This window comes from Sinohyriopsis cumingii, chromosome 9, assembly GCF_028554795.1.
Source record: "Sinohyriopsis cumingii isolate HCF-2022 chromosome 9, ASM2855479v2, whole genome shotgun sequence".
Lineage (NCBI taxonomy): Eukaryota > Metazoa > Mollusca > Bivalvia > Unionida > Unionidae > Sinohyriopsis > Sinohyriopsis cumingii.
Genome location: NC_142969.1, coordinates 655,248 through 681,205, shown reverse-complemented (window position 1 = coordinate 681,205; position 25,958 = coordinate 655,248). Strand labels below are relative to the sequence as shown.

The 25,958-nt window shown below is 34.2% G+C and overlaps 1 protein-coding gene across 1 annotated transcript in view; it reads left to right on the top strand.

Annotated features, from left to right (window-relative positions):
- Window positions 1-1,209: 1,209 nt before the first annotated feature.
- Window positions 1,210-25,958, top strand: part of LOC149791152 (uncharacterized) — a 74,839-nt gene continuing 50,090 nt past the window's right edge. The window contains exons 1-4 of the mRNA XM_089969146.1: window positions 1,210-1,404; window positions 22,058-22,206; window positions 23,693-23,840; window positions 25,850-25,939. Coding sequence (XP_089825272.1) covers window positions 1,263-1,404; window positions 22,058-22,206; window positions 23,693-23,840; window positions 25,850-25,939 — 529 coding nt within the window. The 5' untranslated portion in view covers window positions 1,210-1,262. The remainder of the gene's footprint in view (window positions 1,405-22,057; window positions 22,207-23,692; window positions 23,841-25,849; window positions 25,940-25,958) is intronic.

The following is a 25,958-nucleotide window of genomic DNA, read 5'->3' as shown; positions in this document are numbered from 1 at the left end:
TGAAAACCCTAAGAAATTATAACATTTAATGCATGTCGAATTTTGATTGAAAATATACAAATAAAGAAGTTTTGGCCTGGTAATAACGCACATCACAAGTAAGGACTCCTTATTTATTCTCAAATCCAAATCAATCCCGTTCTTAATATATAAAAATAGAGAAAAGTGTAGATTCTTTAAACCTTTCCAATGATGACTAGTGCTAAAGGGGGGGGGGGGGGGTAACTTTTCTGAACATGTTAAACCCTGTGCCAAAATGCAAAATTCGGGTGTGTAATTTACAGAATTGCTTAGACTGTCCGGAAGTAACTACGCCAACAAGATTTTATAACAAATCATGAGTTCAAAAACAAATTCGGTAATTAGGCAGACATTTAGGAAGCATTTAGGAAGCGCTACAGTAAAATCTATTTCGATGATCGAGATAAAATTAGATCAAAAGGCTTACAGTCAGATCTCCTAACAAAAACTGTATTCGTCTGCATTATTTTAAGGCTTTCTTAAAGAATAAAATGTAAATTAAGCGTTCAGATTGCCCCTCAGTAACTATGACAACAGCTGTATGGCAAATTGTAATTGCGATTTCGATAAAAAGCACTAATAGAAGAGCGGGGTGGGGTGGGGGTCTAAGAAGAAGAAAAAGAAAAATGACGAGGAGGCGCTGCAAACAACCGTGGTAAGTATGCATGTAGATAGGTAGGTAGGTTGGCACGTTGATAAGGAATGTTCAGACGGATAGATAAACAACAGAACAAGCACAAACCACCAACATACGTGTCTACCATCCTTCCTACAGACCTATGTACGTACGTACGTACCTACCTACATGCATACATACATACAGTTGGAATCGATTTTCTCCCCATCTCGGTTTACTGATAAAGAAACAATGATATTAACTGGGGTGTCTATTTCAAAAGGTAAATTCCTGTGTTCAGTGTTGCACCTTTTTAACATAAATCTTGCATGGTTATTTCAAAAGAACAACCAAAAATACTGTACATTTCCCATGAATACACCAGAGAAAAATTATAATGCAACCTTTTTTATTGTTTAAAGTATCCAATATTTTCATGTCCGATTGATTTGCAATCAATAGGTCGATTATCATAACATGTATATATGATGTGGGCATACGCATTCCGATAAGGGCTTGGTAACCATTTGGTGAGTATACGCGTTTAAAGATAAACCTTTATACCCGGTCAATCTATGCTCTGGATTAGATAGTGGAAAGACATGATGATATAAACATCGTAATCATGACGGCCAGTATCGCTGTGCGTCTTTACATGTTGTTATGTTTTTCTTCTGCATGTTATTCGTCCCGGAATGCTGTGCTTGATGGAAATTATGATCTTCTACGCGTCAGTGGCTTTGCAGACAGAAAGAATCAAGAAACAGGTAAGAGTCTCTGTTATACTTATATGGCATGATGACACTAAGGTATCACTTTTCAGGCGATGGAATCGACAGTGTTGAAGTTTTGAGATAAAATATCTCGTTAACGTTTTGGTAATTTTGCCAGTAAGATATGGAGGGAAGATGGGAGGGGCGAGAAATAATACATCCACGGATGAGCACAGGTGTGGCGCTTCTATGGTTTACCTGTCACATCCATCAATAGTTAGTCAATTTACACCTATCCAAGGCAAAATAATCCCAGTAGTCCTCATTGGTATTTTTTAAAATGCTGTTTTCTTATTGAATTTATAAATAGCGTGTTGTACGAACACTGTTTAGTTTCAAATCCTGCCTTTGTATATGTGAGGACTTTTCCCCTATATGCATCTTAGGGAATGTATTATTTTTTAACTTTAATAAATTGTTTCCTGTTTGTATTTTGCTGAATAAGACGATTTCGAAAATGGAAGAAAATGTGTCAGTATTTTATTCGCAGCTATTACATTTTTTGGTTCCCCGAAGCAGACTAGATGAGGATTTGAAATTTCATGATCTGATATTTCTAGTCCTTAACAACGATGTGAAGGTGTTTAACTTTGCGGGTTGATAATCGGCATGATGTCCGCAAAAACAAAAAAGAACTGAACGCGAATAAATGTTAAACTAATTTTGCTTTGCATGAGTATGAAGAACTTTATTTCTCTGTGATCTTTGATAACAGATTTTGAAGCAAAAGACACCCTCAGTCCCAGCAGCAAAAAAGAGAAGAAAAAAAAAAGACAAAACTACCAGGTTTTATTAATTGCAATTTGGTTGAACCGTAGTGTCTGGAATCATGATAAAATGTATTCTAGCATTCCATACTTGACAGGATTACAATGGGTTAAGTCGCAGATGAACTGGAGAAAACTAGAAAACCGTGACGAAAAAGTTCGATGATGGGTTTACTTACAAAGTGTATCCTTGTATTCAGTACTTGACAGTGCAGATGTTGCCAACAGATTGGCCCTTAAATCGGATGGTGCAAATGTTGCCAAGAGATTGGCCCTTAAATCGGATGGTGCAAATGTTGCCACAGATTAGTTCATAAAGCGGAGGGAAATGGGAAAACTGGAGTATCCTGATGAAAAGTTAAACCTTAAATAGGTAACCGAAACCATGCCATGTTTTGCAAAAATAACTCTGTTTGGAAGCGTTAGAGTTGGAAAACATGCTATTTACTGGTGGTATGGTCAGTATCTTTTATAACAGGATATGTATGCTCATGATGCAAATGTATGAATCGGTCAATCACTACAGCAGTTATAATTAATACACACACACAACAGGTTGCCAACAAATGTCAACTGAACAAATGAATGACTTACATATAGCCGAAAGAAACATTATGAATTTATTATGGTCGTATGGTGGCAAAACATGACTGTATATTTAGATCAATCATGGATTTATCATGGTCGTATGGTGGCAAAACATGACTATATTTAGATCAATCATGGAAAACATGACTGTATATTTAGATCAAACATGGATTTATCATGGTCGTATGGTGGCAAAACATGACTATATTTAGATCAATCATGGAAAACATGACTGTATTTTTAGATCAATCATGGATTTATTATGGTCGTATGGTGGCAAAACATGACTGTATTTTTAGATCAATCATGGATTTATCATGGTTTGTGGAGCTGGGCTAGAATTTTGTTTAGAGATGGAATATTTCATAGTCTGCCAGTAACAGGAAATGCTGTGCTGGATAATATAAGACAAAGATGCAAAAACGGGAGCAAATAATGAATCATTTCTTAGCAATTAAGAAACCAGGGTGTTTTTTCAGCCAAAAGAATGAAAGACTCTCCAGGCCCCTCGTGCCATTCAACACTTGTTTCTGTGGTGGAAAAAAACCCTAATATTAACGGAAAAGTTTCCAAACGTTTCTGAAAATAGGTAATTCCGGAATTTACTTGACAATATTATTTTGTTTATCAACACTTGCCCTTCGTATGTTTTCGCTTTAATTCATGATTAAATGTCAACATAAAACCATTCCAAAACTTCTGTCATTTTTACTGTGCAATTAACAATTAGAAAGAATTAATTTAAAGACTTAATTTTAAGCTGTCTAGTATATGTTATTTATCTACAGTAATATTCTTAGGGTATGTGTAATTTGTGTTATACCTACGGCATGTGCTATTTATGTTATACCTTGGGTATGCGTTATTTGCGTTATTCCTTGAGTATGTATTATTTGTGTTATACCTTGGTTATGTATTATTTGTGTTATACCTTGGGTATGTAGTATTTGTGTAGTATTTGTGTTATACCTAGGATATGTATAATTAGTGTTATGCTTAGGATAGTTGTTTTTTTGTGTTATACCTTGAGAATGTGTTCTTTGTGTTATACCTAGGGTATGTATTAGTTGTGTTATACCAAGGGTATGTATTAGTTGTTTTATACCTAGGGTATGTATTAGTTCTGTTATACCAAGGGTATGCTATTAACAGTATACCTTAGATATGTGTTATTTGTGTCATACTGTGGACATATGTTATCTGTGTTATACCTTAAGATATGTGTTATTTGATTCATACCGTGGACATATGGTATTTGTGTTATACCGTGGACATATGTTATTTGTGTTATATCGTCGACATAAGTTATTTGTGTCATATCGTGGACATAAATTATTTGTGTCATACCGTGGACATATGTTACTTGTGTTATATCGTGGACATATATTGTTTGTATTTTATGTTTGTCTTTATTGATTACGCTAATTCAGTGATGGGAAGATATTTCTCAAACCGAGCAACTAGCCAGTTCCTCGGAGCAGACGTTAGTATTCACGAGACTTTATGGTAGTGCATAAAATGGACCATCCCTAATTTCTTAGCAAAAGAAATTCTCTTGATATTTTCGCATCTAAGTGTTTAGTAATTTGAGATTTAAAAAAAGATAATTCCTTGCGTTTGGTTTTTGGGTCGTGTTTTGTGTGAAGTGCGTGAAGTACCAATCTGCGGCTTGGAAAGGCGTACTGATGGGTCAGATAAACCTGAAAGCAAGAAGAAACAATTCTGCAAGTGTGAATGAAATGTGGATCCCGTGAGTCTGTGGTCAGTTGATTATGGAACAAATATTTGTGGTATTTGCGCGTTTACGAACCATTAAGTTTACAACGAGTGTTGTTTTGAGATCCTTGGAAGTATGCGAAACATCGAAATCAAGCTGGACTCACGCATGTGTTCTTTTGATTCGCTCGGTTATGAGACACTGCACGCACTACTCTACGAATAACCCAAACGTTATTATCAGATACTCGTGCGTATTCCGTCTATTCAAGAAAAGAGCAGTTTAGTTAATCATAAAAATTAATTCTTACCAGCACAGATTGGTCCTCATATAACATAATAAATGATCCAGATTGCCCTTGGTATAACATAATAAATGATCTAGATTGACCTTCGTATAACATAATAAATGATCTAGAGTGACCTTCGTATAACATAATAAATGATCTAGAGTGACCTTCGTATAACATAATAAATGATCTGGAGTGACCTTCGTATAACATAATAAATGATCCAGAGTGACCTGCGTATAACATAATAAATGATCTAGAGTGACCTTCGTATAACATAATAAATGATCCAGATTGACCTTGGTATACCATAATAAATGATCCAGATTGACCTTCGTATAACATAATAAATAATCTAGAGTGACCTTCGTATAACATAATAAATGATCTAGAGTGACCTTCGTATAACATAATAAATGATCTAGCGTGACCTTCGTATAACATAATAAATGATCTAGAGTGACCTTCGTATAACATAATAAATGATCTAGAGTGACCTTCGTATAACATAATAAATGATCTAGAGTGACCTTCGTATAACATAATAAATGATCTGGAGTGACCTTCGTATAACATAATAAATGATCTGGAGTGACCTTCGTATAACATAATAAATGATCTGGAGTGACCTTCGTATAACATAATAAATGATCTAGAGTGACCTTCGTATAACATAATAAATGATCTGGAGTGACCTTCGTATAACATAATAAATGATCTAGAGTGACCTTCGTATAACATAATAAATGATCTGGAGTGACCCTCTTATAACATAATAAATGATCTAGAGTGACCTTCGTATAACATAATAAATGATCTGGAGTGACCCTCTTATAACATAATAAATGATCTAGAGTGACCTTCGTATAACATAATAAATGATCTAGAGTGACCTTCGTATAACATAATAAATGATCTGGAGTGACCTTCGTATAACATAATAAATGATCTAGAGTGACCTTCGTATAACATAATAAATGATCTAGAGTGACCTTCGTATAACATAATAAATGATCTGGAGTGACCTTCGTATAACATAATAAATGATCTAGAGTGACCTTCGTATAACATAATAAATGATCTGGAGTGACCTTCGTATAACATAATAAATGATCTGGAGTGACCTTCGTATAACATAATAAATGATCTAGAGTGACCTTCGTACAACATAATAAATGATCTAGAGTGACCTTCGTATAACATAATAAATGATCTGGAGTGACCCTCTTATAACATAATAAATGATCTAGAGTGACCTTCGTATAACAATAAATGATCTAGAGTGACCTTCGTATAACATAATAAATGATCCAGATCGACCTGCGTATAATATAATAAATGATCCAGATCGACCTTCGTATAACATAATAAATGATCCAGATCGACCTGCGTATAATATAATAAATGATCCAGATCGACCTGCGTATAATATAATAAATGATCCAGATCGACCTGCGTATAATATAATAAATGATCTAGATCGACCTGCGTATAATATAATAAATGATCCAGATCGACCTGCGTATAATATAATAAATGATCCAGATCGACCTGCGTATAATATAATAAATGATCCAGATCGACCTGCGTATAATATAATAAATGATCCAGATCGACCTTCGTATAACATAATAAATGATCCAGATCGACCTGCGTATAATATAATAAATGATCCAGATCGACCTGCGTATAACATAATCAATGATCCAGATCGACCTGCGTATAATATAATAAATGATCCAGATCGACCTGCGTATAACATAATAAATGATCCAGATCGACCTGCGTATAATATAATAAATGATCCAGATCGACCTGCGTATAACATAATAAATGATCCAGATCGACCTGCGTATAATATAATAAATGATCTAGATCGACCTGCGTATAATATAATAAATGATCCAGATCGACCTGCGTATAATATAATAAATGATCCAGATCGACCTGCGTATAATATAATAAATGATCCAGATCGACCTGCGTATAATATAATAAATGATCTAGATCGACCTGCGTATAATATAATAAATGATCCAGATCGACCTGCGTATAATATAATAAATGATCCAGATCGACCTGCGTATAATATAATAAATGATCCAGATCGACCTGCGTATAATATAATAAATGATCCAGATCGACCTGCGTATAATATAATAAATGATCCAGTTCGACCTGCGTATAATATAATAAATGATCCAGATCGACCTGCGTATAATATAATAAATGATCCAGATCGACCTGCGTATAACATAATAAATGATCCAGATCGACCTGCGTATAATATAATAAATGATCCAGATTGACCCTCTTATACCATGTAAATTATCCCGATGTTTCTATAACGGTTCATGTATGCAATCTTATAATTATCATCTTTTATGAGGAACTTTACTTTTTTTTTATACTTTGCACACTTGTGAAAGCAGAAAGACAATTTTGTCAATGCAGTAGCCAATCATCATTCAGAGACCGAATTACAGGCATGCCATCACTATGCGCAGTTTAAAATAGTTCGCACATTATTTTGAACAACTGGATTGAATTAATAAAAGTCTGACGTCATATTGAATGGTAATCAGTGTATCTTGACAACTATCGGGGTATTGCCTTGATTTTTGTTTATGGCATCAACGTTTGATGTTTTTTAATAAGCTATATATGATAATCAAATACAATATGTGTCAAGAAAGAAACCATTCGTACATTAGTATAGTGCTACAGATAGAAACAAAAAATTATATTATTTATATCAGTTTCAAAAGTTACGAGAAAGTTAAATGCGATTGAAAAAAGCGAGGTTTAAGGTGCGATATATTTTTCACTCGTCTCTTTAATTCCAATTTATCTAGCATGAGTTTTTTTAAAGTGAAAAGATTGATTTTTCTAAACATATTTTATTTGCTTTTGTTATGAATTGGGCGTTGTTGTAGGTCCACGATGCAGGTTTTCTGCATTGAGAAAAGCATTGAATTACATACGGGAAATAGAACACCAAATGATCTGAAACCGTCCACGTACAAAATCATTGAATTGCATACAGGAAGGATAAAACAAGCGAGGTAATGAACCGAAACCGTGCACCTACAAAATCATTGACAAAATATGAAAAGAAAACTTTGAAGACAAAAGCAAAAACAGGATGAAAAATGAAAAGATAACCGTTGCGATTGTGAGAGATGATATCACACCCAAACTAAAATGATTTCAAGGAGTGAATATAAGGAAGAAGTGAAGGAAGAATAAAACACCTGTGTGAATAATGTAATGAAGATATCATGTTGAAATAGAAACAAGTGGAAATCGATAAAATCCTCACGAATACGTCAAACATTTCCCGTAATCCACCATATGCTTTATTTTAGGCCGTGGTACAAATAGCTTACCGTAGTCCACCATATCGTTCATATCTGTGGTACAAATAGTTTACCGTAACCCACCACATCATTCATATCTGTGGTACAAATAGCTTACCGTAACCCACCACATCATTCATATCTGTGGTACAAATAGTTTACCGTAACCCACCACATCATTCATATCTGTGGTACAAATAGCTTACCGTAACCCACCACATCATTCATATCTGTGGTACAAATAGCTTACCGTAGTCCACCATATCGTTCATACGCGTGGTACAAAATAGCTTCAAGTTTGTGGAGGGAGATTACCACCATAATTCTACGTGTGAATGCATTTTTATTATGTGTGTGCCTTGTAATTCACTGCATGTATTTTATATTAATATATTCCTCCTATTCTATTTTGCATTTGCTATTCATGTACGGTGTTATTCTACTTTGTATTTGCTATTCGTGTACGCTGCATATTCTACTTTGCATTTGCTATTGATGTACGCTGTATATTCTACTACGCTATATATTCTATTTTCCATTTGCTATTGATGTACGCTGTATATTCTACTTTGTATTTGTTATTATGTACGCTGTATATTCTACTTTGCATTTGCTATTGATGTACGCTGTATATTCTGTTTTCCATTTGCTATTGATGTACGCTGTATATTCTACTTTGTATTTGTTATTGATGTACGCTGTATATTCGACTTTGTATTTGTTATTGATGTACGCTGTATATTCTCTTTTGCATATGCTGTTGATGTACGCTGTATATTCTTCTTTGCATTTGCTATTGATGTACGATGTATATTCTAATACGCTATATATTCTATTTTGCATTTGCTTTTTGATGTACGCTGTTTATTCTATTCTTGCATTTGCTATTGATGTACGCTGTGTATTCTATTCTGCATTCGCTATTAGTATATGCTGTATATTCTGTTTTTGCATTTGCTATTGATATACGCTGTATATTCCACTACACTTAACATTCTACTTTGCATTTGCTATTGGTGTACGTTAGTAGTGAAGTGGGATACTATACGTACAATGGGAATTAGTATTAAAAACACCCCTGGGTCAATATACGTACAATGGAAATTTAACATGGCGAAAAATCGTGGGTCAATATACGTACAAGGGGAATTAACATGGCGAACAATCGTGGGTCAATATACGTACAAGGGGAATTAACATGGCGAAAAATCGTGGGTCAATATACGTACAAGGGGAATTTAACATGGGGAATAGAGTTTGGGCTTGTTTAGGGACAAGGGGATTTTTTTTAAAAAAAGGGATAGGCAATTGGAAAGTTATTCTCTTTTCGAGAAATATGGCTGGCCCTGAAAAGGGCCTTTGGGTTTATGTTAATGTTTCCATTAACATAAAGGGCACCGCATTGGTCTTCTTCTTGTCCTTAGGCTGCGTCTCACTGTTGGCCCGTAAATCAGCATTCTTTTGAGGCATCCTTGTCTTTCGACGTAGATCCTACGTATCCACAGACTGGTGTTTGTCCTGTGGACAACGGTCCACTTGGATCGGACATACATGAGCATGTCCGTCCTGAACATCATGGAAGACACAAGCGTAGAAGATTGCACATCGGTCCACATCTTGAAGCGACGAGAACAGGTGAATCAATGCAGTGAACTGCGCTTATTTATAGGTAGAGGTAGGATTGAAACGGATTGAGTTCATTCACCAATCCGAACACGCGTTACAAAATTCAGTCAGCCCGCATCCAATCCGAAGAGAGCAGTCTGTGACGTCACGTAGTCTATATAGATTCGCTAGCGCTTGTGTGCAGTCAATCTATGCGACAGTGATTCAACATGACGGAAACTCAGAAAACGATCCATTGGGGTGCACCAACAGGGGAGACTGTCCAAGGGAACCCGGACTTACTTTCAGAAGAGGTGAATTGGGATTTTGTGGATTTTCTCTCCTCGCAAGAATTTGTTCCGGAACCTTCGTTACCTTCTTCATTACCGCAAGTGGACAATTTTAGACAGAGACAGAAAGAAGAATTGGAGAAATTTATGCAACGACAAAAGGAAGCGGAACAAGCTTTTCTCCTACAGCAGCAACAGGAAGAAGAGGTAAGAAAAAAACAACAGCAACAACAGCAAGAAGAAGTAGCAGCAAAGAAACAAGAGGGTGAAAATCAAACGGTCACGGTACTGTTGGACATTTTAGCGGAGTTAAGAAGTCTGAAACAAATGTATCAGACTTCTTTATTACGACCGAAGAGAATACGACCTTCCCGAGCTAAACACGTTAACCCTGTGACTAAGCCTACCGTACCACCCTTAGTGATTTCAACCCAATCATCATCATCAGCAACATTACGCAGTCCAGAAGTAGGCCTTGGCCGTGGCAAAGGCTTAAGGCAGTTAAAGTTGATTGCTTAAACTCACCCCTACACCAAAATAAAAAGGCCCTTTTCAGGGCCACCCACATTTCTCACATTACACCAGTTGTCCAGATTTTTAGGGCATCCTGTAAACAAATTTCCAGTTCATGCTTTGAGTTTTGGATGTCTGATAATGTTGTGTCATCTGCATAGAGATCTGTAGATGATATTGAGTCCCTTAGTAAAAGTGGTAGGTCATTAATAAATAGTATAAATAGTAATGGACCTAGAATTGTGCCTTGTGGTACTCCATATCTAATTGTTCCAGGTTCAGACAGAACATTGTTTATATCAACATGTTGTGTTCTCTCACTTAAGTCTCTCACTCACCATCTAATTGTGCTTTCATCACATTGGCAAATTTTCAGTTTCTTCAAAAGGATTTCATGATCCACCATGTCAAAAGCTTTCCTGAAATCTACAAATACAGATCCTATTGTTCTACCTTAATAAGTGCTTGAAGCCATTTATCAGTTAGGTAGATCAAGGCAGTCTCACATGAATGTTTCTGTCTAAAGCTTGATTGATTAGGGTATCACAGCAAGTATTTGGTAAAATATGACATGACCGAGTCATGAACATGTTCTTGAATCAATTTTGACAAGTTTGGTAGTATTGAGATTGGCCGGTAGAGATCAGCATCATCCTTAGAACCAGATTTGTGAATATGAATTACTTTTGCAGTTTTCCATATTTCGGGGACAGATGAGGTTTCAATATTTAAATTTATTATGAATGTTATGCTATCTAAAATAGCAGAGGCAGAAGCTTTCATGAGTCGTGGACCAATCTGATCAAGTTCTGTAGCTTTCTTGGTATTACGTTCACTGAAACATATTTTAACAAGTTTTTTTTATACTGGTGGGATAGAGAAACACGCATCCTTAGGGATTTTGCTGCTGCAGAATTTTTCATTGCATTTAAGTTGTTATCTATCACTGGTTCTTTTAACTTTTTGGTAATGTTGGTGTAAAAAATCATTGAAAACATTTGCAATGCAGTGTCATCAGTGACTATGGTGTCATTTACCAGAAGTGAGTGAATTTTATTTGTCTGATCTTTGTGTGTTCCCCCATTGAGTTCATTAAAGACTTTCCAAAAGGAGTTAGTGTTGCTCTTTTCGTTTTCAAGCTCTAAAGCAGCATAGATTTTGGACCAGTAAATGACCCTTTATTCATACACCATAGTTGCTGGCAAATTTCACAGTATAACAGTGCTTAGATACATTCCATTTTTATAGAGAAAGCTAATAATTTTATAGTACTTTCAAACGGTCTATTTTATATTTTCATTACAAGAAATGTTAGATACATTGAACTTAAAGGTCATAATTTAAGCATATATTTTGAACAAAACAAAGATTCAGTCTCTAATATGTGGAATACATTTTTAGGAATTATTTTGATATTTTTTTTAGAAAGAAATTTCTCAACAATATTGTTCCGTTTTCTTCTCTTTATTTTCTGCTTGAACAGTACAAAGAATTTAAAACGTAAACAAACAATCAGTTACCAGTGTGTGTCCCAGTATTGTAAAAGTCTCAACAACAACAGTGTACCATGATGTAATTCTTAGAACTTTCGAATCAGCTTCTGCCCTCTATAATACGTCTAGCTTTTGGTCGCAAATGTTTGTTAGTTGTATCCTCAGATTTAGTAACCAAAGTTCCTCCGCTTAAACTTGATGCCTAAAAATAGAATTCCGTAACCATGGTTTTAAAACTCTGATGCTGAAATGGATTTATTTATCTAAGTTTGGTATTCAACAGGATTTAGATTGCGGAATGTCTTTTGGGAATTAAGGATTTAGATTGTGGAATTTCTTTTGGGAATTAAGGATTTAGATTGTTGAATGTCTTTTGGGAATTAAGCATTGAGATTGTGGAATGTCTTCGGGAAATAAGGATTTAGATTGTGGAATGTCTTTCATGAATTAAGGATTTAGATTGTGGAATGTCTTTTGGGAATTAAGGATTTAGATTGTGGAATGTCTTTTAGATTGTGGAATGTCTTTGGGAATTAAGAATTTAGATTGTGGAATGTCTTTGGGAAATAGGGATTTAGATTGTGGAATGTCTTTGGGAAATAAGGATTTAGATTGTGGAATGTCTTTTGGGAATTAAGGATTTAGATTGTGGAATGTCTTTTGGGAATTAAGGATTTAGACTGTGGAATGTCTTTGGGAATTAAGGATTTAGATTGTGGAATGTCTTTTGGGAATTAAGCATTTAGATTGTGGAATGTCTTTTGGGAATTGGGTTAAAGTTTCCTCCATAAGTGGGACATTTTTAATTATGTATTGACATGCCTCCCTGACTCTCAGTTAAAGATTTTAACACAAGATTTCAGCGATAAAGTACTCTCTCTCTCTCTCTCAACTATCACTAATTTCGCGGCCTAGATACCGTGAAATGTACATAAACTGCACGTCGTTACTTACTCTCCTATTACTCAACCAAATATGAATGCATCTCTTAAACTTACAAACATGTATTGGTATTGATGAATAATTTAAAATGTATGGCAATCACTCCAGATTTTTTTATAAGTGAACTATTATTTAATATTTCAAGTTGCAAAGGTAGTTTCAGACCGGGAGTGCGATACGGAAATTTTAGATGTGTAATACGGAATCACAGATTGAACATATATCTGTATTGAACGCCAGATCAGCCATGTAAGATTAAACAGAAAATAAATGACCCAGTAATTTAAAATGATATATATTTACAGACAGAACGCACGGACGGACAGAAGGAGAGAATCATTAAATCCCCTGACATATATATATATATTTACCTATCTTATACCTAATGATTGTACGATTTTTGTGAGATTGCAATCAACCGTTCAGAAGTTAAGAGGAATAAGAACAAGAGTGGTATTTTTTTCCGCAAGATACGGCAAGTTAAATAAGGCTTGTGGATGGATTAGAGAATCTGTGACGATGACCTTCATTTTTAGACTCTGCTATATGCTGGACACGGCAGTTCTGACTCCTTGGTGATTAGTCTAACAGCTCCATATGCTGTCATAATGGCTCGTGGCAGCAATTCCTTATTTTGACAACAGATGGCTTCGATTACAACATTCCAGCTTGCATTATGATAACATCTGAGTTGTAATTGTCATTGTTGTACATTGTGACTTCTACGATGTTATGTATTTTTACCGTTATGTTGATTAACATGGGATTAAATGAACTGTCAGAATGTAGAGAGCAGACTTAGTAATGGAATAACACATTGTAAAATGTTTGCATGTGTAATATTAAAAAATTGCAAATATAATTTGAAGAGATGAAAGAGCAGTAATCCAATATCACGCATATACAATGTAGAAAGAAATATTGACAGGTGTAAAGATACAAAATAGAAAGTACATCCTACACACACAGAAAAAGCAAATTAGAATGTTCACCCTACACGCATAGAAAGAGCAAAATAAAATATACATCCTGCACACATTGAAAACACAAAAGAGAATTCTATCCTCCACACACACACAAAGCAAAATAGAATGTACATTCTACACAAACATAGACATTGTAAAATAAAATGTACATCCTACACACAAAGAAATTGTAAAATAGAATGTACATCCTACACACATAGAAATTGTAAAATAGAATGTACATCCTACAAACATAGAAATTGCAAAATAGAATGTACATCCTACACACATAGAAACTGCAAAATAGAATGTACATCCTACACACATAGAAATTGCAAATTAGAATGTACATCCTACACACATAAAAATTGCAAATTAGAATGTACATCCTACACACATAAAAATTGAACAAAATGGCATCCTCCACACGCAGAAAGCAAAAATAGAATGTATAGCTCCTACACACACAGAAATTGCAAAATAGAATGTACATCCTACACACAAAAAAACAAAATAGAATGTACATCCTACACACAAAAAAGCAAAATAGAATGTACATAATATACACAAAAAAGCAAAATAGAATGTACATCCTACACACAAAAAAGCAAAATAGAATGTACATCCTACAAACAAAAAAGCAAAATAGAATGTACATCCTACACACAAAAAAGCAAAATAGAATGTACATCCTACACACAAAAAAGCAAAATAGAATGTACATCCTACACACAAAAAAGCAAAATAGAATGTACATCCTACACACATAAAAGCAAAATAGAATGTACATCCTACACACATAAAAGCAAAATAGAATGTACATCCTACACACAAAAAAGCAAAATAGAATGTACATCCTACACACAAAAAAGCAAAATAGAATGTACATCCTACACACAAAAAAGCAAAATAGAATGTACATCCTACACACATAAAAGCAAAATAGAATGTACATCCTACACACAAAAAAGCAAAATAGAATGTACATCCTACAAACAAAAAAGCAAAATAGAATGTACATCCTACACACAAAAAACAAAATAGAATGTACATCCTACACACAAAAAAGCAAAATAGAAACAACCGAAATAAAATGTGAAGCATATGCTAAGAGATTTCACATGAATATAATTATGGTGTCAATCACTCTCCATTCCTCGAAAGCCATCTGTTGCTTGGATGCCGACGATTTTTATTTCATCAGACATTAACATACATAAAGGCATTATTTCACTGTTTCTCAATTTGAAAAATAAAATACTTGATTTAAGTTGTGATGTCTAAAACTGAATGTTTAATTTGTTAAATTTTAAGGAAGGATTACAAGACCCATAATTTTAAAATTCTCTGAACACGAACACAGAATTGAAACCCACAGTTAAAGTATCATGGCAACGATATCACTGCCGGTCTGGCACGAAGCTCTTTGACAGAAGCTTTTGTTTCAAAACATGGACACTTCAGGTGATTCCCACTTAAATCTGACTCTAGTTGTAGATCGATTTTTTTATGGGCTCAGTGATCCCATTTTTCTCACTTAAGACGGTACTTAATAAGGAACGAAGGAAGGAAGAATGAAATACAAACCATAATCAATTGAAGAGTCACTCGAGTTAGCTGGAGCCTAATATTTTCCACATTTCAGATATAAATCTAAGAGCTCAGTAATGGATATAAGACCGAATCTTATTTAAAGTAAGTTTCAATACAGTTTTATTTGTTCATTCCTTCGAGATGAGACTTTCTGGTGAAAATTAAATTGTAATTGTCCTGAAAAAAATTTGTTGCTAAAATTTATCTATCAGCCTACAAAAAAATAATCATCCACAAGATTTTTTGTAAAAGCGTATTGGACATAGAAACATACATACATGCATACATACATACATACATACATACATACATACATACATTCATCGCTTACTTCACACGAGGCATATGTTATGTTACTTAAAGTAAGTTTAAATTACCTGATCGAAAACAAATGGAAAAATCTGAGTTATTTATTATGGGTAGTGAAACACATTTTTTAACAACTAGTAATGGGATGTGACCATATCGGGTAGATAAGACGTGATGTGACCGTAACGGGTGGGTAAGACGTGATTTGACCGTACCAGGTGGATAGGACGTGATGTGACCGTAACGGGTGGATAAGACGTGATGTGACCGTACTAGGTGGATAAGACGTGATGTGACCGTAACGTGTGGATAAGACGTGATGTGACCGTAACGTGTGGATAAGATGTGATGTGACAGTAACGGGTGGACAAGACGTGATGTGACCGTAACGGGTCGATAAGACGTGATGTGACCGTAACGGATCGATAAGACGTGATATCGCGGACACTTTAAGGTTATAACAAAGTGACTTGAAGGTAATACAAGGACATTTGAGGAGAATGACAATTTTCTGAAATAAAACATATGTTAAATGTAACGTGTTGAAATTTCAAAAAATGATTAACGGGATTTTAAAACTGAAGTATAACATAATATAACACAAAGCAACATAACGTAATACAGCATAACAAAACATATACAGTTTTTTTCCTTCAGTTCTAGGATTGATAGTTTTTTTGGGGGAGGGGCACAATACAGTCATACAGGATTTGCGCCTCTGTGGTTAAGCGTTCAATTCCGCATTTGATACAGGCAAGAGTATGTGGTTTTCTTTCTAGTACTGGTAGTTATTTTCCAATATACTCAACATCAAAGAACACATTAATGCCAACATCTGACGCCTTTCAGATAAAAAAAATTCAGATCTTGTTGAGAGAAATAAATTTTCAGAAATGAAATAAGTTCTTATTTTTAGTGCTCACATACTAACGATATGTTTACTCTGAGTAAACCTCGGGTTTGGCAAATTAATAAAAGATCGTGCACGAGATAAATAATCTGACCTCATTAAATTGATCTTAAATGGACATTTATCAAAACCTGCTGGCCTGATTGACAAATTTTTTACTTGATCGATGTTAGCTAGAAGATCTTGAGTGGAGAGTTATAGAAACCTGCTGATCTGAAAGTCAAAACGTGACTATATCTATGATAACACCTAAGAGGTTCCGCATTAACAGTAGACCAGAGATAAACATGTTACCTTTTCAGCATTATGCGAGTGACCTTTATGTGTCCATTCGAAATGTAATACTCTTGTAAACTTTCCATTTGAACCGAGTGCATAATCGAGTATAGTTTTGTGAATTCTTCAAAATACATGTATCGCGAAGTTTTCAAACGATAACAACGTGTGTAGTTTGAGAGAAATATCGAAATCTTATTTTTCAGGTATGTATTCAAGCAAGGCACTACACAGATGTTGCCTTTTCCTTAGTCATCCAACGAAACTCCTATCTATGCCTCGTTGGCTTATGGCATCAAATGAACAGGTACCCTTTGTATATATGCAAGAAAAGAAAAGTGGTTCAAAATATCCTGCGATAATTCATGATACTGACCATCAGTTCGACAAAAGTAGCTTCTTAGGGCGTCACACGTTTGAAATGGCATTATCACTATAATGAAAAAGTTAAATTTCAAAAAATTTCAAATTTTTGCACAAAATCTTGTAATACACAATTATAGAGGTTTGCTTCGCGTCGATCAATATATAAGGTTTACTGGTTTATAAAACGTCATATTGCCCTCAACATAACTCAATATTGACATACAAAAGCTATGTATTTTAAGGTTTGATAGGACACGGAAGTAAATGCAATAAAGGATGGGGTGGATTCTAACATTTCATCATAAGACATAAGAAAATATATAATCATTTTGATTTAAATTACATGAAAATCATGAAAAACATACTACAAGGAAGGGAAGTGTAAATTTCATGAACTCTCATTCGATGTACACTACAAGGAAGGGAAGTGTAAATTTCATGAAATCTCATTCGATGTACGCTACAAGGAAGGGAAGTGTAAATTTCATGAAATCTCATTCGATGTACACTATAAGGAAGGGAAGTGTAAATTTCATGAAATCTCATTCGATGTACACTATAAGGAAGGGAAGTGTAAATTTCATGAAATCTCATTCGAAGCACACTATAAGGAAGGTGCGTAAATTTCTTGAAAGGTCATTAGAAGCACACTGTAAGGGAGGTCAATGTGCGCGTCCTTCTCAATCGTCTGGTCAGTAATGTCTTGTAAGTCATACAGCTGGAGGCCCAATGTGGCTTCAGAACAGATCGGAGCACGATCGACGTGATCTTCACAGTGAGACAAATACAGAAAAAGTGAAATGAACAAAACATGAACTTCTACGGTGTCTTCATAGATCTCATACAGGCCTTCGATACGGTCAACATAGATGCACTATGGGTCATCTTAGCACGCCTCGGTTGCCCTAGGACGTTCATTATGATGATCCGACTCTTCCATGACGACATGAAGGACTCGTTCTCTACAAGGGGGATGTCTACAAGCCATTCAACGTTTCAAACGGCGTAAAGCAGGGTTGCGTTCTCGCCCCAGTATTTTTCAACCTATTCTTTACATGTGTCCTGAACCATGCTACACGTGATCTCCAGAAAGGTGTGTACATAAAGTACAGAGTGGGTGGCTATATCTTCCACCTTCGCCGACTGAATGCCCGGTCCAAAATAATGGACAAACTTATTCTTGAAGCACTTTTTGCGGATGACTGTGCTCTCATGGCACACACGGAAATGTATCCCCAGATCATCGTTACTCGCTTCCGCAGATGTCTCGAAACTCTTCGGACTCACTATCAGTCTGAACAAAGACAGAGATACTTCACCAACCTGTCCCAGGCACCTTAGCTCACCAGCCAACCGTGTCTATCGAAGACACCCAACTGAAAGCTGTCGATCACTTCAAGTACCTCGGAAGCATCATATCTTCCGATGGATTGCTAGACAAGGAGGTAACGGCAAGCATCAGCAGCACTAGTCAATCATTAAGATGTATCCGCTCTCGCGTGTTGAGTCACAGGAATATCAAACTGTCCACCAGGATAAAGGTATATAAAGCAGTTGTGCTAAAAAGCCTCTTATATGGATGTGAGATCTGGAAAACATACAAGAAGCACATCAAGCAGCTTGAAATCTTCCACACGATAGTCCTGCGCTGGATTATGGGCGTCAGATGGCAAGACAGCGTGACGAACCTAGAAGTGCCGGATAGAGCTGGCTTAACCAGTATCGAAGCGATGGTCATGATAGCCTAACTCCGATAGAAAGGTCATGTCATCCGTATGGAGGAGTCTTGAATGTCACGTCAGATTTTGTATGAAGCTCTATCTAGTGGACACAGCAAAATTGGTCGCCCGAAGAAAAGATTCAAAGACTCCATCAAGGACAGCCTGAGATGCTGCTCGATATCTGTGACCAACCTCGAGTCCTGCGCCAAGGATAGACCTGGATGGCGTGCAGCTGTTAGTAATTGGTGAAAAACCTTCGATGATGCCCACAGAACGAAAGTCGCCGACGCCAGGGAACGTAGGAAGGCCTCAACGTCAAGAACCAACCCATACCTCCAGTGTACACACTACTCCAGGACAAGCGCATCTCGTATTGGACGCATCAGCCACACGAGGACCCATCAGTGAAGAGCAGCGCAGGATTGACTTCATCGAGCCCCGGTGGTCAACCAACACAATGAGTGCACGCCTGCTCATGTCGATATCTGTGATATATGTAGATATTGAATAAAATCTATGAAAGACAAAAACAGTATCTGTTCTTCCATATTTTCCTGTTGTCCTTATTTCAGTCGAATGTTAGAGAATATATCATAATGTACGTATCACATTTTGTGTTATGATTGCATACCTAGGTGGGATTGTATAACTTTCATTTACAGCTTTCAAACATCATATCGCATTCGTTGGAGACAATGTAAATCTCATAATTGAAGTTTGTGTACTCATTAATTTCCTCATATGATCTTGTATTTTCTTTGCATATTGCATTGCATGGAATGAGTGCACGCCTGCACATGTTGATATTTGTGATATAATTATGATATATGTACATACTGAATAAAACCTATTAAAAAATATGTGTAAATGTCGATAACACGTCTTCAGTTTTCAATGGTTTTCTAACATGAATCCTGATAATGTTCCTTTTCTGCCATTTACAAAACAATATTGCTAGATACGTTTTTATTATTAAATCCCTATAAACGGGACATACAAATAGGAGATGATAATCATTTTAAATAGACTTTATGAATTATGAGTCATGTTAAATAGACTTTATTAAGTACGACTCATTTTAAGCATAAATTATTAATTATGGCTCATTTTAAGCATAAATCAATAATTATGGCTCACTTTAAGCATAAATTATAAATTACTACTCATTGCATAATTTACTCATTACGACTCATTTTAAGCATACCTTATTAATTACGACTCTATTTAAGCATAAAATGTTAATTACGACTCATTTTAAGCAAAATTTATTAAATACGACTAATTTTAAATAGACTTTATTAATTACGACCCATTTTAAATAGACTTTATTAATTACGACCCATTTTAAATAGACTTTATTAATTACGACTCATTTTAAATAGACTTTATTAATTACGACCCATTTTAAATAGACTTTTTTAATTACGACTCATTTTAAATAGACTTTATTAATTACGACATTTACGAATCTCTATTCTCGTCATTCCATCATACCATCCAGATTCTAGTTTAAAGCTGTAGGAATTATTTCCATATTGAGTTTCACTGAAAACTTCTAAATCTACACCGTCCATTTTTATATTTAGATATCCTTATGACATTTAAATCTGCAAAGGTATCCTTTAAGCATGTTTGGTATTCTTTTGACGTTGAAATCTAGATAGACACACTCCATTTCTTGTATGCTTTAAACTGCTTCATTATGTAGACACCCTCTAGCATTTTTGTGTTGAGATAAATAATAAATATGATTTTACCCGATTTGGAAAAAGAATTTTATAGGCATTTTGGTATACCTGTAACAATGAACTCTAAATGTACACTGTCCATTTCAGGTATCCTTTAAACCTCTAAATGTACACAGTCTATTTCAGGTATCCTTTAAACATCTAAATGTACACTGTCCATTTCAGGTATCCTTTAAACATCTAAATGTACACAGTCTATTTCAGGTATCCTTTAAACATCTAAATGTACACAGTCCATTTCAGGTATCCTTTAAAGATCTAAATGTACATAGTCCATATAAACATTTAGGTATTTTTCTCACACCTAAGTATACCCAGACTATGCCTTTAGCTAGGTATTCTTTAAACACATCGAAATCTACACATTCAACTTTTAAATAATGCAGGGTTGATAACCAGTACTGTCAAGATTCTTCTAGGATTATTTCCCTTATTCTAGCACGTGGAATACTAATACCGGATTGGTAATCTCGTACATATGAAAATCCAGAGTAATACTATTTTAATATGAAAACCCAGGTTATAATAAATGCAGTTTTAATGTGAAAACTTAAATCAGCTAAATAGTTTTAAGATGAAATCCCACTTTTTTCCATTTCTTATCAACATGCATTTAAAGCATATATATATATATATATATATATATATATATATATATATATATATATATATATATATATATATATATATATATATATATATCTGATTAGTTGAAATAACTTTATTTGACAAGATTCTAATTCAATATTTTAACATTCATTATAGCCAGAGTGGATATCTCCCCAAATCCCCACATTCCAATGTTTTCACATTAATTTTATCTTTAACTACCAGAATGGATATCTCCCCAAATCCCCACATTCCAATGTGTGGGTTTGTTTTCCAAATACACAAATTCTTAAACAAGCTTATGGGTGAAATTTTCACCACACCAACTCTCTAATGGAACTTCTAAATTTCTGAAGCTATGCTTGTTGGGTTAAAAACAGTTAGAACTTTACAACTAAATGAATAAAGACCAGTTTTTGATGTTTCATCATTTGTCATAGACTTGGGTATGACATAATCCGCTTTATACTCGGATTAATAGTCTTGGTCATTTCACGTGGACAATGGTCAGGTCTTGTACGTTTTTCAGGAATTAGCATAACTTTCATTATACCCATGCGTACTGAATCGAAGATATGTCCTTTCAGGTATTGGGGTGCGACTGGAAAGGCGGGAACGTCGTGATGGAGGTACGGACTTGTTTCATAGCATAGCTGGACTGTCAGGGGGTACCGTGGTGGGCACTGACAAAGGGGATGTAGGGTCAGCCGTAGGTCTGATATCAACGGGGCTATCGGTACGGATGACTTCAATTCCCTCACTATCTTACATACATTCTAGCATACAAACAATACATAAATATGTTAGTTCGTTGGCATGACTATCTGTGTGTAAATATTTGAACGAACAAATGAAAAATATATATGGTACAAGATGAAATGAGAGAAGAAAAAAAAGTGTATTTTCGGAAATCTTTTATGAGAAATACAGCCTAGCTAATGCTGCGATATTTATTATTGTATTTTATTGGCATATAATTCGATTCCCTGATTTTTTTGTTATTGTAATTTATTGGTAGGTAAACAGTCTGATTCATTTGTTATTGTAATCAATTGGTAGATAATTAGATTGCCTGATTTATTTAGTATTGTAATTTATTTATAGATTAAAAATTGTCTGATTTAAGTACTATTGTATTCTATTAATAGGTAAATAGTGTTACTGATCCATGGAAACACGAAAGAGCAAAATCCAACAAGTTTTGTAAAATTGATTATTTATTTCCTTAAAATACACAGTGAAAGATTTTAAATTAACTTACAGTCTGTTGAATAATATCCTAATGTCCGAAATGTTCTATCAAGAAAGTATCGAATAATCCGAATGAGTTCCAAAAGTGTGGATTAAGTCTGAGAGGGACCACACCAATAAACAAAAGTATTTTGAATGATGGTCAGTAATGTAATGATGTATCAACAGTACAGAAGAATCACTGTGATATAAACCAAAATGTCTTCAAATGAATTAATAGTATTTCCGATACAACTAAAAATCCAAATGTATTGAAATAATTCACAGTATTTCCGTGACAGCTATTATTCCAATTAACCTGAATTATTTCGAGCATTGTAATTCCAATGAATGATTAAAATTAAATGAATTCCTCTCAAAGTAACTGAATAACATCACAGACTGGTGTGCTTCTAAGAATGCATTATCCTACGAAATAATTATATTATATAGATTACCACTACGCATTAGAGAGAATGCAATACGAGTTTTGATTGAACCATCTTGACATTTCGAAATCTGGCTAAATCGGTAAACAGACAAGCTGTTTTAACACATACTAATCGGGAATTAGGTCAGCTTGACCTTTCACTAAAAACCATGTCCTGAAACAAGATCACGTGATGTTTACATGAACAAACAGTATATATCAACCTTGGAACTTTATGATTGAATATACGCACTTGGTATATGTTTCATCGTACAGTGCGAACTTATGATTGATAAGGAATTTAGAATTTAAAATATTATTAACTATAAAAAAATCTTAAGAACTATAATTTTAAATCACAATATACTGGTTTATGTATCTTTTTATTTTATTGGTAACTAATTAGACAGGTTTATTTATTACTGGTGTTACTGATAGATAAATAGATTGGCTTATTTATTATTGTAATCTACTCGTATGTAAATAGATTTTGTGGTTAATGGTTTTCTTCATAAATGGTTGATCAATTCTATTTAAACAGTGTTTAATCGTTATTTTCAAGGGTTCTCAAGTATATCTTAGGAAGGTACATATGGACTCGAGAAGTTTATCTCAAATCAGCTTTGAGGTTGACACCACTTTAAGGTCACTGATGATCCAAGTTCAATGTGACACAGCTAGACCGCAGTTTGGCATCAAAGATCCATCAGGTGACGTAATAAACATACTGGAGTATCGATATTTGCAACGACTATACTAATGAAAGTTAATAAATAGAGCTGTACACGTATTATCCGATAACGACATTTACCCCAAAAGCTGTCCTGATTAATTCTATCAGGGCTGATTTTGTGGCAGAAAAAAATTATTGCTTACATTATGGTCAATTTATTTATTGGTATGCATGAAAGTTTCACAACAATATTTTGGTTTCGTTTGGCCAAGTCAACCTTAGAATTTATTGTCTAACGCGTACTTCTGAGTTACAGAGTCAAAGTAAGTCTAGCCAAGACTTGCTCAATCATTAGTTGTATTTTCAAATTGTGTAAGATACTTTGCATGAATATTAGTAACCGGTTTTCTGAAATATCCTTATGTTGTCTTTTTCACACTGCACCCTACTATACTTTTTCACCTGAACAGTATTGCAGTGTGATGACAAAGGTAGATTGCCATTCTCTTGACCAGTGGAATCATTAAACATTATAGTAATGCATAAATCATTCCACCCTCTAGTAATGCATACATATTTAAACATTCTGTTAATACACAAATCTTTCAACACTCTAGTAATACACTAATCTTTAAATACTCTAGTAATATATAAATATTTAAACACTCTAGTAATGCATAAATCTATAAACACTCTAGTAATGCATAGCTCTTTAAACACTCTAATAATACATACATCTTTCAACACTCTAGTAATACATAAATGTATAATCACTCTAGTAATACATAAATATTTAAACACTCTAGTAATGCATACATCTTTCAACACTCTAGTTATAAATAAATATTTAAACACTCTAGTAATGCATACATGTTTAAACACTCTACTAATATATAAATCTTTAATCATTCTAGTAATGCATAAATCTTTAAACACTCTAGTTGTAAATAAATATTTAAACACTCTAGCTGTAAATAAATATTTAAACACTCTAGCAATCGTAAATCTTTAAACACTCTAGTAATACATAAATATTTAATCACTCCAGTAATGCATAATTAGTTAAACACTCTAACAATCATAAATCTTCAAACAATCTAGTAATGCATACATCTTTAAACACTCTATTAATACATACATCTTTCGACACTCTAGTAATACATAAATATATAATCATTCTAGTAATACATAAATATTTAAACACTCTTGTAATACATAAATATTTAAACACTCTAGTAATGCATAAATCATTAAACACTCTAGCAATGCATACATCTAAAATACTCTAGTAATACATACATAGTTAAACAGTCTAGTAATACATAATTACTTAAACACTCTAGTAATACATAAATATTTAAACACTCTAGTAATACATAATTTCTTAAACACTCTAGTAATGCATACATCTAAAAATACTCTAGTTATGCATAAATAGTTAAACACTCTTGTAATGCATAATTCCTTAAACACTCTAGTAATGCACAAATCTTTAAACACTCTAGTTATACATAAATATTTAAACACGCTAGTAATACGAACACCGTTAAGCACTCTTGTAATACATAACTCTTTAAACACTCTAGTAATGCATAAATCTTTAAATACGCTAGTAATACATAAATCTTTAAACACTCTAGTTATAAATAAATATTTAAACACTCTAGTAATGCAAGTAGTGAATAGGGATGTATATATCTTTAAATACTCTACTAATTCATAAATCTTTAAATACGCTTTGTAATACATAAAAAAATATAAACACGCTAGTAATAAATAAATCATTAAACACTCTAGTAATGCATAAATCCTTAATTACTCTAGCAATTCATAAATCATTCAACACTCTAATAATACATAAATATTTAAGCATTATACTAATGCATAGATTAATCTGTTTACCATGAGATTTTGAATGATATTTTTTGCGATTATGAATACACCTACGCTGAAATACTTTTCCACATATTCCATTACATATCTTAAGTTTTCACATTTAAAATTGTTTTGCATTAAATACTTTAAAATTTGAGCGTATATTTACAGGAAAGGTTGTGACAGCAGGAGATCCGAATGTAAACATTACCGTAGATAGTGCATATCTAAGAGCCCTGACCATTGGCACGCCTACCGCTGGTATGTTGCTTAATTCTAA